This window comes from Saccopteryx bilineata, chromosome 1, assembly GCF_036850765.1.
Source record: "Saccopteryx bilineata isolate mSacBil1 chromosome 1, mSacBil1_pri_phased_curated, whole genome shotgun sequence".
Classification (NCBI taxonomy): domain Eukaryota; kingdom Metazoa; phylum Chordata; class Mammalia; order Chiroptera; family Emballonuridae; genus Saccopteryx; species Saccopteryx bilineata.
In genome coordinates this window covers 156,837,973-156,853,141 of record NC_089490.1, presented here as the reverse complement: position 1 = coordinate 156,853,141, position 15,169 = coordinate 156,837,973, and the positions used below count along the sequence as shown (strand labels likewise).

At 49.1% G+C, this 15,169-nt stretch overlaps 1 protein-coding gene, 1 long non-coding RNA gene and 2 other non-coding genes across 4 annotated transcripts; 1 reads left to right on the top strand and 3 right to left on the bottom strand.

The window, feature by feature from the left end:
• Positions 1-200: 200 nt before the first annotated feature.
• Positions 201-2,906, top strand: LOC136320212 (uncharacterized). The gene is made up of 3 exons (XR_010728278.1): positions 201-298; positions 2,634-2,720; positions 2,822-2,906. It is a non-coding gene; the product is annotated as an uncharacterized lncRNA (long non-coding RNA).
• Positions 596-731, bottom strand: LOC136321540 (U4 spliceosomal RNA). Its single transcript, XR_010728698.1, has one exon. It is a non-coding gene; the product is annotated as a U4 spliceosomal RNA (small nuclear RNA).
• A 1,253-nt stretch (positions 2,907-4,159) lies between the features above and the next one.
• On the bottom strand, positions 4,160-4,294 carry LOC136321191 (small nucleolar RNA SNORA8). Its single transcript, XR_010728474.1, has one exon. It is a non-coding gene; the product is annotated as a small nucleolar RNA SNORA8 (small nucleolar RNA).
• A 3,506-nt stretch (positions 4,295-7,800) lies between these two features.
• Positions 7,801-10,124, bottom strand: UQCR11 (ubiquinol-cytochrome c reductase, complex III subunit XI). Its single transcript, XM_066277214.1, has 3 exons — positions 9,996-10,124; positions 8,617-8,762; positions 7,801-7,961 (listed from the first exon to the last, which is right to left on the bottom strand). Exons 1-2 carry the CDS (start codon positions 10,043-10,045, stop codon positions 8,642-8,644), a joined length of 171 nt encoding a protein of 56 aa, XP_066133311.1. The 5' UTR covers positions 10,046-10,124; the 3' UTR covers positions 7,801-7,961; positions 8,617-8,641.
• Positions 10,125-15,169: the final 5,045 nt, after the last annotated feature.

The window sequence follows — 15,169 nt, the reverse complement described above, 5'->3', positions numbered from 1 at the left end:
TCCCCCAGGGCAGGTGTTTAAGACTGCTGAATGAGTGGATAGCTGTGGTCAGCGCTGGGAGCAGGCTGTCTTGACTGCTCATCCTAGCGTCCGTTCTCTCTGGGTGAGTGGGGAGGATGCGGGTGGGAAGGCCCCAGGCTGCACCCTAGGAGGCTGAGGGGTGGTCCACACACTTACTTCTTCCCAGCAGGTGTTTTTCCCAGCTCTGGGTTCCGTGATTTGTGCCCACATTGCAGGCAGGTTCTGGGCCAGGAATCCCAAGCCCACAGCAGGCAGCTGTCATTTGTTTCATCTTCTGGTGAGTGTGACTTCAAAAGATTTCTTATGTCCCTTCCCCTCCTGGGTTCCCAAGGGGCATCTGTACAGAGAGCAGCAGCCTCTGGTGAGCAGGTCAAAGTAGCCTGGCACCCTGAATGGATGGTCATCAGATTACAAAGCTGGTTTGAAGCCTTAGGTTCCTATCTACAGAGTTCGGGTCCAAACCCAGGACTCCAGGACTCTGGCCTTAACTGACTGGTAACTGCTAGGTGTGTTTTCCAGCATAGAGGACTTTTTTCTTTTACTTTTCTTTCTTTTTTTTTTTTTTTCAATTCAGTCTTCGTAGAGGCTGTCAAAAATTTCAATAGTGTGGACTATTTCAAGTCATCACAGTGGGGTATTGTGAAAAGTTTTCAATTAGCAATAATCACCCTCGGATAAACTTCATTCGCTGCAATGCATTGTGCAGAGCTGTAACACTTTATTTCTTAATTTAAGAAACATAATTACAGAGCCTGACCTATGGTGGCGCAGTGGATAAAGCGTCGACCTGGAAATGCTGAGGTTGCTGGTTCAAAACCCTGGGTTTGCCTGGTCAAGGCACATATGGGAGTTGATGCTTACAGTTCCTCCCCTCTCCTCTCTCTCTCTCTCTTTGTCTCTCCCTCTCCTCTCTAAAATGAATAAATAAATAAATAATTAAAAAAAAAAAGAAACATAATTACAGAGACAAACGCATTAATTGTAATCAGTGAAGCCATGTGAACGTGTATAAAGGAAAAAGTATTAGCCCTGCCCATGTCAGGGGTCCCCAGGACTAGCCCCCCCCACCCATCCTTTCAGTTTTTTTAGTATATACAGAAGTGGAATTCCCAAAGTGAATTTTTTTTGTGTGTGTGACAGAGAGAGACAGAGGGACAGGGACAGAGAGGAAGAGAGAGAGATGAGAAGCATCAATTCTTCATTGCAGCACCTTGGTTGTTCACTGATTGCTTTCTCATATGTACCTTGACTGGGGGGCTACAGCAGAGCAAATGACCCCTTGTGCAAGCCAGCGACCTCTGGGCTCAAGCCAGTGACCATGGGGTCATATCTGATCCTGTGCTCAAGCTGGTGAGTCCACACTCAAGCTGGATGAGCCTGAGCTCAACTGGCGACCTTGGGGTTTTGAACGTGGGTCCTCTACATCCCACCCAGTTCGATGCTCTATCCACTGTACCACTGCCTGGTCAGGCGCCAAAGTGAAATTTCTGAGTCAGGTGGAAACTCTACGTTGAATTCTTTAAGAAACCACCATTCTGTTTTCCACAGCCATTGCCCCATTTCACATTTCCATTAATAATTCACGAGAGTTCCAATTTCTCCAGCATTTGTTGTTTTGGGTTTTATGGTTTCTTTGTTTGTTTTTTGTATTTTTCTGAAGTTGGAAACGGGTAGGCAGTCAGACTCTCGCATGCGCCCCACCGAGATGCACCTGGCATGCCCACCAGGGGGCGATGCTCTGCCCCTCTGGGGCGTTGCTCTGTTGCAAACAGAGCCATTCTAGCGCCTGAGGCAGAGGCCATAGAGGCATCCTCAGCGCCGGGGCCAACTTTGCTCCAGTGGAGCCTTGGCTGCGGGAGGGGAAGAGAGAGACAGAGAGGAAGGAGAGGGGAAGGGGTGGAGAAGCAGATCGGTGCTTCTCCTGTGTGCCCTGGCCAGGAATCGAACCCAGGACTCCTGCATACCAGGCCGATGCTCTACCAGGTTTTATGTTTTTGATAGTAACCATCCTGATGGGTGTGTGATGTTGGGTCACAGTTGTTTGACTTTAAGAACCACTGTCAATGCTTGACCTGTGGTAGTGCAGTGGGTAAAAGCATCGACATGGAATACTGAGGTTGCAGGTTCAAAACCCTGTGCTTGCCCAGTCAAGGCATATACAAGAAGTAATGATGCTTCCTCTCCTCCTCCACTGCCTTTCTCTCTCTCTCTCTCTTTCTCTCAAATTAATAAATAAAATCTGAGAAAAAGAACCACACGCAAATATACACCCTATGTTTTGACAGTGGATAGAGCGTTAACCTGGGGATAGAGGTCATGGGCTTGAGTGTGGGATTATCAACATAATCCTGTGGTCACTTGCTTGAGCCCATGACTTGAGCACAAAGTTGCTGGCTTGAGCAAGAGGTCACTGGCTCAACTTGAGTTCCCTTCCTCCCCTGTCGAGACATGTATGAGAAGCAATCAATGAACAACTAAAGTGATGTACTGTGAGTTGATGCTTTTCGTCTCTTGCTAAAAAACCCCCAAAACTATACACACATTCTCACTTTCTCTCTCTCTCATACATATACACCCTACATGCCCTCAGTTTCTCCTCATTTGCTTTTCAGGGAATCTGGCCAAGATGGACCCCTGGGATCATACCCCAAGCAGTTGGTCCAGAGGCCATGTGCTGACACAGTGACCTGACTGGGAAGGTGGACATGACCCCAGGAAGGAGGGATGGGGGCTACCCCTCTCTCCCCTTGAACTGGGCCTGCCTTGCACTTACTCCTTTGAAATAACCCCCCTTTCCCAGGTTGGCTGGCTGGCTCTGTCTCCAAGCAAACACCCTCTCCTGCCCCTCTCCATAAGGGAAAAAACAAATTAAACTGCAAGATGCCACGTGAGGAACCTTTAAATGAGTTTCTATGGCAAGGTCTTCCCTTCAGCACTGCCTACACTGGGGCCCAGTCATTATTTTTGTGGGGGACATCCTGGATACTGTGGGGTGCTGAGAAGTATCCCTGCCCCACCCCACCTGCTCAATGCCCGGAGCATCTCCAGTTGTGACAACCACACATTCCTAGACACTGCCAAGTTCTTTGCAAGCTAATATGAGACTATGGAGGCATTCTTCTGGGGCCCAAATTTAGGGGGACCCTGAAATACTTTGGTCATCAAAATGAATGGTATAAAGCGACATTTTAATAATTCCTTGTAAACAAAATGTCAAGAAAATTTTAATACTGTATCACCTGACCAGGCGGTGGTGCAGTGGATAGAGCGTCGGACTGGGATGCCGAGGACCCAGGTTCGAGACCCAGAGGTCGCCAGCTTGAACACGGGCTCATCTGGTTTGAGCAAAGCAAAGCTCACTAGCTTGGACCCAAGGTCGCTGGCTCACGCAAGGGATTATTTGGTCTGCTGTAGCCCCCCAGTCAAGGTACATATGAGAAAGCAATCAATGAACAACTAAGGTGTCGCAATGAAAAACTGATGATTGATGCTTCTCATCTCTCTCCATCCTGTCTGTCCCTATCTATCCCTCTTTCTGACTCTGTCTCTGTAAAAAAAAAAAAAATACTGTATCAATAAAGCCTGAGGTGGCACAATGGATATAGAGTCGACCTGGGATGCTCAGGACCCAGGTTCAAAACCCCGAGATCGTGGGCTAGAGCGTGGGATCATAGACTCCATCATTGCTGGCTTGAAGCCCAAGGTTGCTAGCTTGAGCAAGGAGTCACTGGCTCAGCTGGAGCCCACCCAGTCAAGGCACATATGAGAAAGCAATCAATGAACAACTAAGTCCCGCAACTATGAGTTGATGCTTCTTATCTCTCCCTTCCTCTTTCTCACTAAAAAGAAAAAAAAAGTGTGTACACACACAGACACACACACACACACACACACACATACTCTAGTACCTTGAGATATGAATTTAATTCGTTCTGTAACCAAGCTCGTAAGTCAGTCGACTTTTATATCAAACTGCCAATACTGGACCTGTGTGCCAACGCACCAATTAGCAGCAGCTTCCCGAATCACGACTCGTATCTCAATTTCACTAGGCTCTCGAACAAAAATACGGACTGACTCGCAGCTCATATCTTAAAAAAGTATGTTGATCTGTTCGTATCTCAAGGTACCACTGTGTGTGTGTGTGAATAAAAATACCAGGTTTAACATGTAGGAAGCCAAGAAAACCAACAATGCCAGATACTGAATTTATATCATGCTGTCCTTTGAACACCCAGCAGGAATAAACTGGATGCAGATATCATGCAGTGTAGCGAAATGTCAAAATTAAAATAAAAAAATATTTTCCCTTTTTCAAGTGAGAGGAGGGGAGATAGACTCCCCATGCCCCAACAAGGATCCACCTGGGAACCCCCATCTGGAGCTGATGCTCTGCCCATCTGGGGCCATGCTTGCAACCAAGCTAGCTCCTGAGGCAGGAAGCTCCACGAAGCCATCCTCAGCACCCCTCCATGATGTTTGAACCAATTGAACCATGGCTATGGGAGGGGAAGAGAAAGGGGAGGGGGAGAGAAAGGGGTGGAGAAGTATATGGTTGTTTCTCTTTTGTGCTCTGACCTGGAATTGAACCCAGGACATCCACACGCCCAGCCAATGCTCTACCACTGAGACAACTGGCCAGGGCCTTCAAAATTTTAAGTAAATATAGGATTGAATGAACAGTGCTGTGTCAAGTCATTTAAAAACAAAAATTTTTTTTTTAATTTTAGCAGGAGACAGGAACGCCAATCTGCTCCTGCATGTGCCCTGACCTGGGACTGAACTGGCAACCTCAGCTTCAGGACAATGCTCCAACCAAGCTATCCAGTCAGGGCTCAAGCTATTTTGGAGAACAAGACAAAATGAGACATGCTTCCTTTATGTTTTTTTTTTTTTCTTTTTCTTTTTTTTACCGAAGCTGGAAACGGGGAGAGATAGTCAGACTCCTGCATGCGCCCGACCGGGATCCACCCTGCACGCCCACCAGGGGCAACGCTCTGCCCACCGGGGGCGATGCTCTGCCCCTCCGGGGCGTCGCTCTGCCGCGACCAGAGCCACTCTAGCGCCTGGGGCAAAGGCCAAGGAGCCATCCCCAGCGCCCGGGCCATCTTTGCTCCAATGGAGCCTTGGCTGCGGGAGGGGAAGAGAGAGACAGAGAGGAAGGAGTGGGGTGGGGGGTGGAGAAGCAAATGGGCGCTTCTCCTATGTGCCCTGGCCGGGGATCGAACCTGGGTCCCCCGCACGCCAGGCCGACGCTCTACCGCTGAGCCAACCGGCCAGGGCCTCCTTTATGTTTTTAATGTCATTATTATATATATATTTTTTTTGGACAGAGAGTCAGAGAGAGGGACAGATAGAGACAGACAGGGAGATGAAAAGCATCAATTCTTCATTGCAGCACCTTAGTTGTTCAATGATTGCTTTTTCATATGTGCCTTGATGTGTGTGGGGGGCTACAGCAGAGTGAGTGACCCCTTGCTCATGCCAGTGACCTTTAGGCTCAGGCCAGCAACCCTGTGCTCAAGCTGGTGAGCCCTTGCTCAAGGTGGCGACCTCGGGGTTTTGCACCTGGGTCCTCCATGTCCCAGTCCAATGGTGTACCCACTACGCCACCACCTGGTCAGGCCTTAATGTCATTCTTTGAAAATTTTATTTGTTGTCCCTGGCAGGTTGGCTCAGTGGTAGAGTGTTTGGCCTGGCGTGTGGAAGTCTCAGGTTTGATACCAGGCCAGGGCACACAGGAGAAGTGCCCATCTGCTTCTCCACCCTTCCCTCTCTCCTTTGTCTCTCTTTTCCCCTCCTGCAGCCAAAGCTCCTTTGGAGCAAAGTTGGCAGCGGGAGCTGAGGATGGCTCCATGGCCTCTGCCTCAGGTGCTAGAATGGCTCTGGTTGCAATGGAGCAACACCTTAGCTGGGCAGAGCATCGCCCCCTAGTGGGCTTGCTGGGTGGATCCTGGTTGGGTGCACGCAAGAGTCTGTCTCTCTGCCTCCCTGCTTCTCACTTCAGAAAAATACAAAAAAAGAAAAAAGGTTTATTATTTTTATTTTAATAAAAGAGGAAGGGAAAGAGAAGGAGAGACAGGAACCTCTGTTCCTATATGTGCCCAGACCAGGGATCAAACTGGCAACCTCTGTGCTTTGGAATGACGCTCCAACAAACTGAGCTACCTGGCTAGAGCTTTAATGTCTTTTTTTTTTTGGTTTTGTTTTTTGAATTTTTCCGAAGTGAGAAGCGGGGGGGGGGGGGGGAGGCAGACAGACAGACTCCCACATGCGCCCCACCAGGATCCACCCGGCATACCCACCAGGGGGCGATGCTTGGCTCCTCTGGCACGTTGCTCCGTTGGGGATGCTCTGCTGGGATCAGAGCCATTTTAGCACCTGAGGCGGAGGCCATGGAGCCGTCCTCAGCGCCTGGGCCAACTTTGCTCCAGTGAAGCCTTGGCTGCAGGAGGGGAAGAGAAAGGGGAGGGCAACTTCTACATTTTGGGACGGTGCTTTAACCAACTGAGCCAGCCACCCAGGGCCCTACCTCTAGATTTCTTTTAAAATTAAGTTTCTTGCCATGGCTGGATTGCTCAGTTGGTTACAGCATTATCCCAATACACAGAGGTTGTTAGTTCAATCCCTGGTCAGGGCACATACAAAAAGAAATGGATGTTTCTGTCTTATTTCTCCTTTCCTCTGTCTCTAAAACTCAATAGATTAAAAAATTTTAAATTAAATTTCTCGGGGTAACGTTAACAGTATATGAATTTCATGGGTACAACTTTAAAATATGGCAGCTATGTACTCCATTGTGTGCTCACCACCTGAAGTTTAGTCTCTTGTCATCTTGTTTTACCCCTTTTACTTCTTTGACTCCTCCTCCCAACCCAGTCCCCTCTGGTTGTCTGTGAGTTTTTTGTTTGTTTTGTATTTTTCTGAAGTGAGAAGCGGGGAGGCAGAGACAGATTCCCGCATGTGCCCAACCGGGAGGGATCCACCCGGCATGCCCACCAGGGGGCAATGCTGTTAAAACTGGAGTCATTCCAGTGCCTGAGGCAGAGGCTATGGGGCCATTCTCAGCGCCAGGGCCAACTTTACTCCAGTGGACCCTTGACTGTGGGAGGGGAAAAGAGAGAGAGAAAGGAGAGGGAGGAGGGGGAGGAAGCAGATGGGCGCTTCTCCTGTGTGCCCTGGCCTAGAATCGGACCTGGGACTTTCACATGCCGGGCCAATGCTCTTCCACAGATACAACTGGCCAAGGCCTGTCTCTGAGTTTGTTTTGTTTTGTATCCCACACGAATGAAATTATATGGTTCTTGTCATTTTCCATCTGACTGATTTCACTTAGCATGACACTATCAAGATCCATCCATGTTGTTGCAAATGGCAATATTTCATCTTTTTATGACTGAGTAGTATTTCATTGTATATATGAACCACATCATCTTAATCCAGCCTTTCATCAAGGGACACACAGATTGTTTCAATGCCTTGGCCACAGTGAACATAGAGGTACATATACAATATCCTTACAAATAAGTGTTTTTAAATTTTTTGGGATACCCAGAAGGGATTATTGGGTCATATGATAGCTCCATTCTTAATTTTTCTTTTAATGAAAAAGTTGAATGTTTTATTAAACTTTTTCTTCCTGCGACGCTACTGCTTCACTATATAAAAATAGCACCAGCAAAGTTTTGGAGCTGAAAGGACCTGGGGGTCACCTGAAACACCAGGTTACCAAGGTTACTAAGGTTACCAAGGCTCTAGCATCACCACATCCAGGCAAGGCAGGTTTCAGAGCAAGATTTAATGTATTCACACATGAAAGTTATTTAAAGAAACAGAAAGTTCTAAGTCATGGTGTGGATCTCCCTGGATCCATGCTGAGGGCTGGGGCTTTTCCAGATGCAGCAGGTGCTGAGATGGAAGTTGTGGGCACCACCAGTCACCTGGAGGGGGAACAAGGCAGAGTAAAAAGAAGGCTCCCAGGTCCCCTTCTTGTGCAAAAAGAGAAATTTGGCAGTGAAAAGGAACACACAGGCTGCAGCCAGGTTCTAAAACCAGATCTAGCTGTATGGCCAGGGCCTCAAGTCCTCATCTGTGATATGGGGTAAAGCCATGCACACTGTGGACTGTCATGTGGAAAGTGGGCTCATAACACTGGCAACATGGGCAGAATGGTGATGGTCACACTGGGGACTAATGGACAAGCATGAGGACTTATTACTGTTCACATCAGCCCATTCAGGGAGGCTAGTGGCTGTGAGGCAACCTCTATTGTCCCAAAAGTGGACATGCCTCTGTTCTGCCCATGGCTGGGTAGACTGAGATGGCAGGCAGGGTGCACATGGTCAGTCTCCAGGATGGAGCACTAAAGAGCATTGCCACTCCCTCATCCCACAGACTAAGACTACCAGCTAACACCTCTGTACCAATGGGCAGGAGGTTTCTGGAGAGTCTACCCCAGAGCTCTGCTCACAGGCAAGATTCTCCAGGATGAGCAGTCCAGGTGAACCTGGACGCAAAGGAAACCGTCTTGTGGAAGCTCAGTGCTCTGCCATGCAGGAATCAAGGAGTTCACCTGCTGACAGCTGCTAAACTTACCAGAGGGGTATGAGGGTCAGTTTAATTAGTTGTCCTGCTTAAACTTGCCATTGATGTAGGGCACCCAGTCCAGAATTAGCTTCCAGTCGGTGGCCCACACTAGCCCCACGGTGCCCACGACGCCCCACATGCCTGCTGTGGGAATCCTGTGAGAGGACAGTGGAGGTTAGGCCCAGATGGGGGCTCATCTTCCTGATAGCATATGTGGGTACCTTGCTCATCCCCAAATACCACAATGTTGCACCCACTATGCACTGGCCACTGCCCAGTGTGTGTGTGTGTGCATCTGTTGATTCTGTAGTGGACTGGGGGAAAGCACAGGCAGAAGACCCTCGAGTGACTTCACTCCTACCTGCTTTCATATTGATATTTACCTATGGTTTTATTTGAGAACTTTGATACTAAAAAAAAACAACAAACAACCCAAGCTTGTAACCACTATACAAATAGCTAATGTGTGCATGCAGACACCATATGTACAGTTTACAGAGGCTGGTTAACCCCTGCAATGGTCTAGAACTGAAGGAGACATGAGTATCAGGTCTCCGTTTTACAGATGAGACCAGGCAGAGAAGTTGAGTCACTTATGCCATAGATCTCATTTGTTTATTTTCTTCTGTCCATTTACTAGAACATCAGCCACAGTTTCCATTTATCACTGTGTCTCTGGCATCCAACAGTACTAGGTGCTAGCATATAGTGGGTGCTGAGTTAGGTGCTTACTAACTGAAAGCCTGGTTGAGGTTATCGCTGCTCTGACTAAGCCCAGAAGAGACTATAAACTGAGCTCAGGGAAGTCTGAGTCAACAGGTGGAGGGGCTGCATAGGCGCTGATGATTCTCACTTGATGCACCAGGTACAGCCTTCACCGTCCTGAGCCCATGTTGCCCCAGCTGACAATCACCACCATCAGTGTCCACCTGAAAGCCCCTACTAGAATCACTGTCCACAGACAGCTCCCAAACCTCTCTCCCTGCCTGAGCTCAGGAAAACGACTGCCAAGTATATGCCCATCTTAGCGCCTCACGCTGTCACCCCAGTCCCATCCACCCCCAACACAGAAGCAGGGAGAGATGCAGCCGTAAGCTTCACGATCCCTTTAAAAAGTCAAAAGGAAAGCCAGGAACGTACAGGATCAGTTTTCAGGCCCGAAGAACTGAGCCGAGGGTGCTGGGCGGGGAAAAGGTCACTGTCGTGACCCTCAGTAGAGGTGGGGAACTAAGGCTCAGAGCGGTTCCTCGGGGTCGGACGCCCGCCACGTACGGGTGCCCAGGCCATACGTCTCTGCCTCTCTGTGCTTTAGTTTCCCCATATGTAGCCCAGCACGATTCGGGGTCTATGGGAGGTGGCGCGCGCACTAATGGGGGCTGCGACCTCACCAGTTCTTGGCCAGTTCGAGGTAGCGCGGGCCCAGGAACTTGCTCAGCATAGCGTTGCAATCCGCTGCTCAGGGTGACCCCGGTTCCGCCTGGCGCACTGCGTAGCGGCACAGCGAGGCCCCACCCTGGGTCGGCAGGTCACATGACTTCCGGAACACACCGGCTGCTGCGCGCGCAGACCCGAAATACATTTTTGGGATGTGGTGGATGACGTTTCGACGTGGGCTAGAGTGGGCGGGCTTACGAGCACGTGACCCAGGACCTTCCAGTTCAGTCTCGGTACCTGTTGTTACACTGCGGCTTAGGTGCTCAGCCTTTGGTAACTGAGGCAACCCGATATTCGGCTGGTGGCTTCGTGTTTTTACTACGTGTCAGAACTTCATTTACAGTTAACGAAACTGAGGCCAAGGGAGGAGACGACTTGCCCAGGGTCGCCCAGAGGGGCAGGGTGTGATGTGAATCCACTTCGAGAGGAGTCAGGCTGTCACTGACCCTCTGTCCCCAAAACTGTGTGCTCCTCAAGATTACCTGATGAACAGTTTCTGCACGTTTCCATTTGCAAGCGTGGTGCTTACCTCTCCTGGCGGCGGAGGGCAGCCGGACCTGGGAGACGAGGACACCCAAGTCCCCTGATTGATGATGCGCCGCCTGTACAGGCCCTACCCCTCCAGGCTGCCCGCAAACCAGGCTCGCTCGGTCCCAGCGTCGAAGGCAGCACGCCTGGAGGTAAGCCCCGTACGCCGTGGGTGTGCTGCCCAGCCCTGCCGTGGCCTCCTGCAATCTGTTCCCAGCACCCTCCACCCTCTGCCCACAGGAGCTGCAGGTTCCGACCTGCCCCTGGCCTCTGGCCCCGGACTGGAAGCCAGCAATAATATGTAGTGACTGTGGTCTGGTTTCTCTTTTTTCTTTTTTATTCAGTTGCCCGAGAGTTTTTTAGTTTAGTAGTTTAGTATAAGAGAGAACCTAATAAAGCCTCTGTGCTCGATGGAAAATTAAAAAGTGGGAAGTAGGGGCCGTTATGATGATTGTTGTCAGAGAAGAGAAGAAAGAATAAACTACCTGAAAAGACTTAACAGACTTGGGTGTGGGCCCTGGATCCAGCAGTTCCTGACGCCCTGCCTCTGTTGCTCTTTCTGCATAGGGTATTCCAGCTCACAAACAGAATGCTTTTCTTTTTCAATGATAAGCAAAGAACAAAAGCGAGGGTAAGAGAAAATAAGTTTTATGTTATGTTGTATGGCTTCAGGTATAGCTGGATCCAGGATTCTAGCAATATCATTATGAATCTTTCATATCTCAGTTTTTTCCCTCTGTGTCACCCTCATTCTCTGGCAAACTCTTTGTAAGCAGCATCGCCAACAAAACTCGGGGTTCATATTCCAACAGCCCTTGCGGGAAGATACTCGTTCCCAACAACTGCAGGAAATGTCCCAAAGCTGGTTCTTGTTAGCCTGCTTTGGAAACAGGGCAGAGTGAGCTCCTCTCGTATGAGGACAGGGGCTGAAATGGGAAGAAGAGGATCCTCAAAAGAGAATAACCGGGATTCTGTGACTAGAGGAGATGGTGGATACCAAGAACTACCAACCTCCTTCCCACTCTGATGTCCCTCTGCCCAGGCCTACTGGATTCCCTGTGGGATCCTATCTGCCTCTCAGGGGAAAACCAAACTCCTTTTCTTGATTTTACTAATGAGAAGTTCACATAACATACAATTAACTATTAAGGTATATAGTTCAGTGGCATTTAGTGCATTCACAAGGTTGTGCAACCACTACTTTTTTTTTTTTTTTTTGTATTTTTTCTGAAGCTGGAAACGGGGAGAGACAGTCAGACAGACTCCCGCATGCGCCCTACCGGGATCCACCCGGCACGCCCACCAGGGGGCGATGCTCTGCCCCTCTGGGGCGTCGCTCTGCCGCAACCAGAGCCACTCTAGCGCCTGGGGCAGAGGCCAAGGAGCCATCCCCAGCGCCCGGGCCATCTTTGTTCCAATGGAGCCTTGGCTGCGGGAGGGGAAGAGAGAGAAAGAGAGGAAGGAGGGGGGGTGGGGGGTGGAGAAGCAAATGGGTGCTTCTCCTATGTGCCCTGGCCGGGAATCGAACCCGGGTCCCCCGCACGCCAGGCCGATGCTCTACTGCTGAGCCAACCGGCCAGGGCCGCAACCACTACTTTTAATTCAAAAACGTTTTCATCTCTCCTAAAAGAAGCCCCATCCCCATCAGCAGTCACTCCCCATCTCCTCCCCAGCGCCTGACAACCACTAGCCTACTTCCTGTCTCTGGAGATTTGCCTATTCTGGACATTTCACATAAATGGAAATATACTGTGTGGCTTTATTTATCTGGCTTCTCTCACTGAGCATCATGCTATCAAGGTTCATCCACATTGTAGCAAGTGTCAGTGCTTCACTTTTTTCCCCCCATTAGAGTTAATATATAGAATTTTAAAATAAACTTTAGAGAGAGGGAGAAAGAGAGGGAAGCATTATTTTTGTGTGTGTGAGACAAGAAGGGAGATGAGAAGCATCAACTCTTAATTGTGTCACTTTAGTTGTTCATTGATTGCTTCTCATCCATGCCTTGACTGGGGGCCTCAAGCTGAGCCAATGACCTTGGGCTTCAAACTAGTGACCTTTGGGCTCAAGCCAGAGACCATGGGATCATATTGATGATCTCCTGCTTGCTCAAGCTGGCGACCTCAGGGTTTCAAACCTGGGACTACACCATGCCAGGTCAGTGCTTTATCCAGTGTGCTACCATCACCAGTCAGGATATTTATTGATTTTAGAGAAAGAAAAAGGGGGGAAAAGAAAGGAAGAGAAGAGAGGAGAGGGAGGGAGAGGAGGGAGGGAGAGAGAAAGGGAGAAAGGAGGAAAGGAAGAAAAAGGGAGGGAGGGGCCTGACCTGTGGTGGCGCAGTGGATAAAGCGTCGACCTGGAAATGCTGAGGTCGCCGGTTCGAAACCCTGGGCTTGCCTGGTCAAGGCACATATGGGAGTTGATGCTTCCAGCTCCTCCCCCCTGTCTCTCTCTCCTCTCTCTCTCTCTCTCTCTCTCTCTCTCTCTCCCCCCCCTCCTCTCTAAAATGAATAAATAAAAATATATATATAAAAAAAATTAAAAAAAAGGGAGGGAGGAAGGAAAGAAAGAAAAGAAAGGAGGGAGGGAAAGGAAGGGAAAGAAGGGAAGGAAAAGAAAAAAACCAAAAACAAAACAGGAACATCAGTCTGATTCTGCTCCTGTTCCTGTACGCACCGTGACCTGGGATTGAACCAGCAACCTCTGCACTTGGGGACAAAGCTCTAACCAGTCAAGCCATCTGGCCAGGACAATTGATTGAGAGGCAGGGAAAGAAACACAATAGAGAGAAAGAGAGAGAGAAACACATTGGTGGTTGTTCCACCCACTCAAGCATTTTCTGGTTGGTTGTCCCCTGTATGTACACTGACCGGGATCAAACCTCCAACCTTGGCGTAGTGGGGTGTAATGCCGGTGGCTGAGGCCAGGCAGGTTCACAGTGGATTGGGGCAGACGGTAGAAAAACTGCGGAGCCAGAAAGGGTTGGGCCATTCCATTTAATAAAGTCTCACAACAGCAGACAAGCACACAGGTAGAGGAAACCGCTTCTCAGGCAAACAAACATCAAAATGACCCCTCACAGTGAGTGAGTGATTGAATGGGTGGGTGAGTGACAATCTGCTCATCCGCAGTCCCTGAGCGCAAGCACCCTCATAGCCTTATATAGACCATACAAAACATGGCGCTGCCTCGAGCTCATGCACTAATCAGGCAAAGGGCTTGCAGCCAGTAAACCAGCAAGCAAGCCTAACACAGCTGCTCCACATGGGACAACTAAGATACCCGGCCGGGGCTTATTGACATATATCTGACATACAAAAATGTATATATTTAAAACATAAAGTTGGTGTTTGAATATGTGCTGTGAAACCATCACCACCACTGATATGATGAACACCTCTACTGCCCCACTCCCAGCCACCACTCATCTGTTCTCTGCTATCAGTCTGCACTTTCTAGACTTTTCTATAAGGGAGTCATATGGTATATTCTCTTTGGTGTCTGGCCTCTTTCATGGAGTCGAAGTATTCTTTTTTTTATTATTATTCATTTTATTTTTTTTAATTTATTTATTTTTTTGTATCTTTCTGAAGCTGGAAACGGGGAGAGACAGTCAGACAGACTCCCGCATGCGCCCGACCGGGATCCACCCGGCACACCCACCAGGGGGTGAAGCTCTGCCCACCAGGGGGCGATGCTCTGCCCCTCCGGGGCGTCGCTCTGTTGCGACCAGAGCCACTCTAGCGCCTGGGGCAGAGGCCAAGGAGCCATCCCCAGCGCCCGGGCCATCTTTGCTCCAATGAAGCCTTGGCTGCGGGAGGGGAAGAGATAGAGAGGAAGGAGGGGGGAGGGGTGGAGAAGCAGATGGGCACTTCCCCTGTATGGCCTGGCCGGGAATCGAACCCGGGACTTCTGCATGGCCAACGCTCCACCACTGAGCCAACCGGCCAGGGCCAGAGTCTAAGTATTCTAAGAGTCATCCAGCCATTGCATCTTTGAGCGGTTTGTTTTTTCTGTTGCTGAGTTGTATTCTGTGCCATATGTGGACCTGTGTTCATTCACCTGGTGAAGGATATTCTGGTTGTTTCCAGGTTTTTTTCTATTACAAATAAAGCTGCAGTGAACGATCATGTCCATGTGGAACAAGTGTCTTAATTTCTCTTGGGTGGGTGTCTGGTAGTGGAGGCGCTGGCTCATAGGGAAGCATATGTTTAACTGTCAAAAAGAAACCTCCAAACTCTCCTTAAAAAAATGAATAGCCTGACCTGTGGTGGTGCCATGGATAGTGTTGACCTGGAACACTCAGATTGCTGGTTTGAAGTCCTGGGCTTGCCCAATCAAGGCACATATGAGAAACTGCGTTGATGCTTCCCACTCCTCCTTTTACCCTTTCTCTCTACCCTTAAATCAATAAAATCTTTTTAAAAACTGATGTATAATTGACATCATACTAATTTCAGGTGTGCCCCCACTGTTTTCTCAAGTATCTACCCATCCACCAGTCCATGCAAGTCCTGTGGTATTTGGATGCTTTATCACCTTTTTAAAATTTTAAATATTTTATTTATTGATTTTACAGAGAGAGGATGTGGGTTGA

Coding starts and splice junctions, on each gene's coding strand:
- UQCR11 (XM_066277214.1), bottom strand. CDS start 10,045: ATGCTGAGCAAGTTCCTGGGCCCGCGCTACCTCGAACTGGCCAAGAAC. Junction 8,763..9,995: donor CTCGAACTGGCCAAGAACTG/GTGAGGTCGCAG, acceptor GTCCTCTCACAG/GATTCCCACAGCAGGCATGT.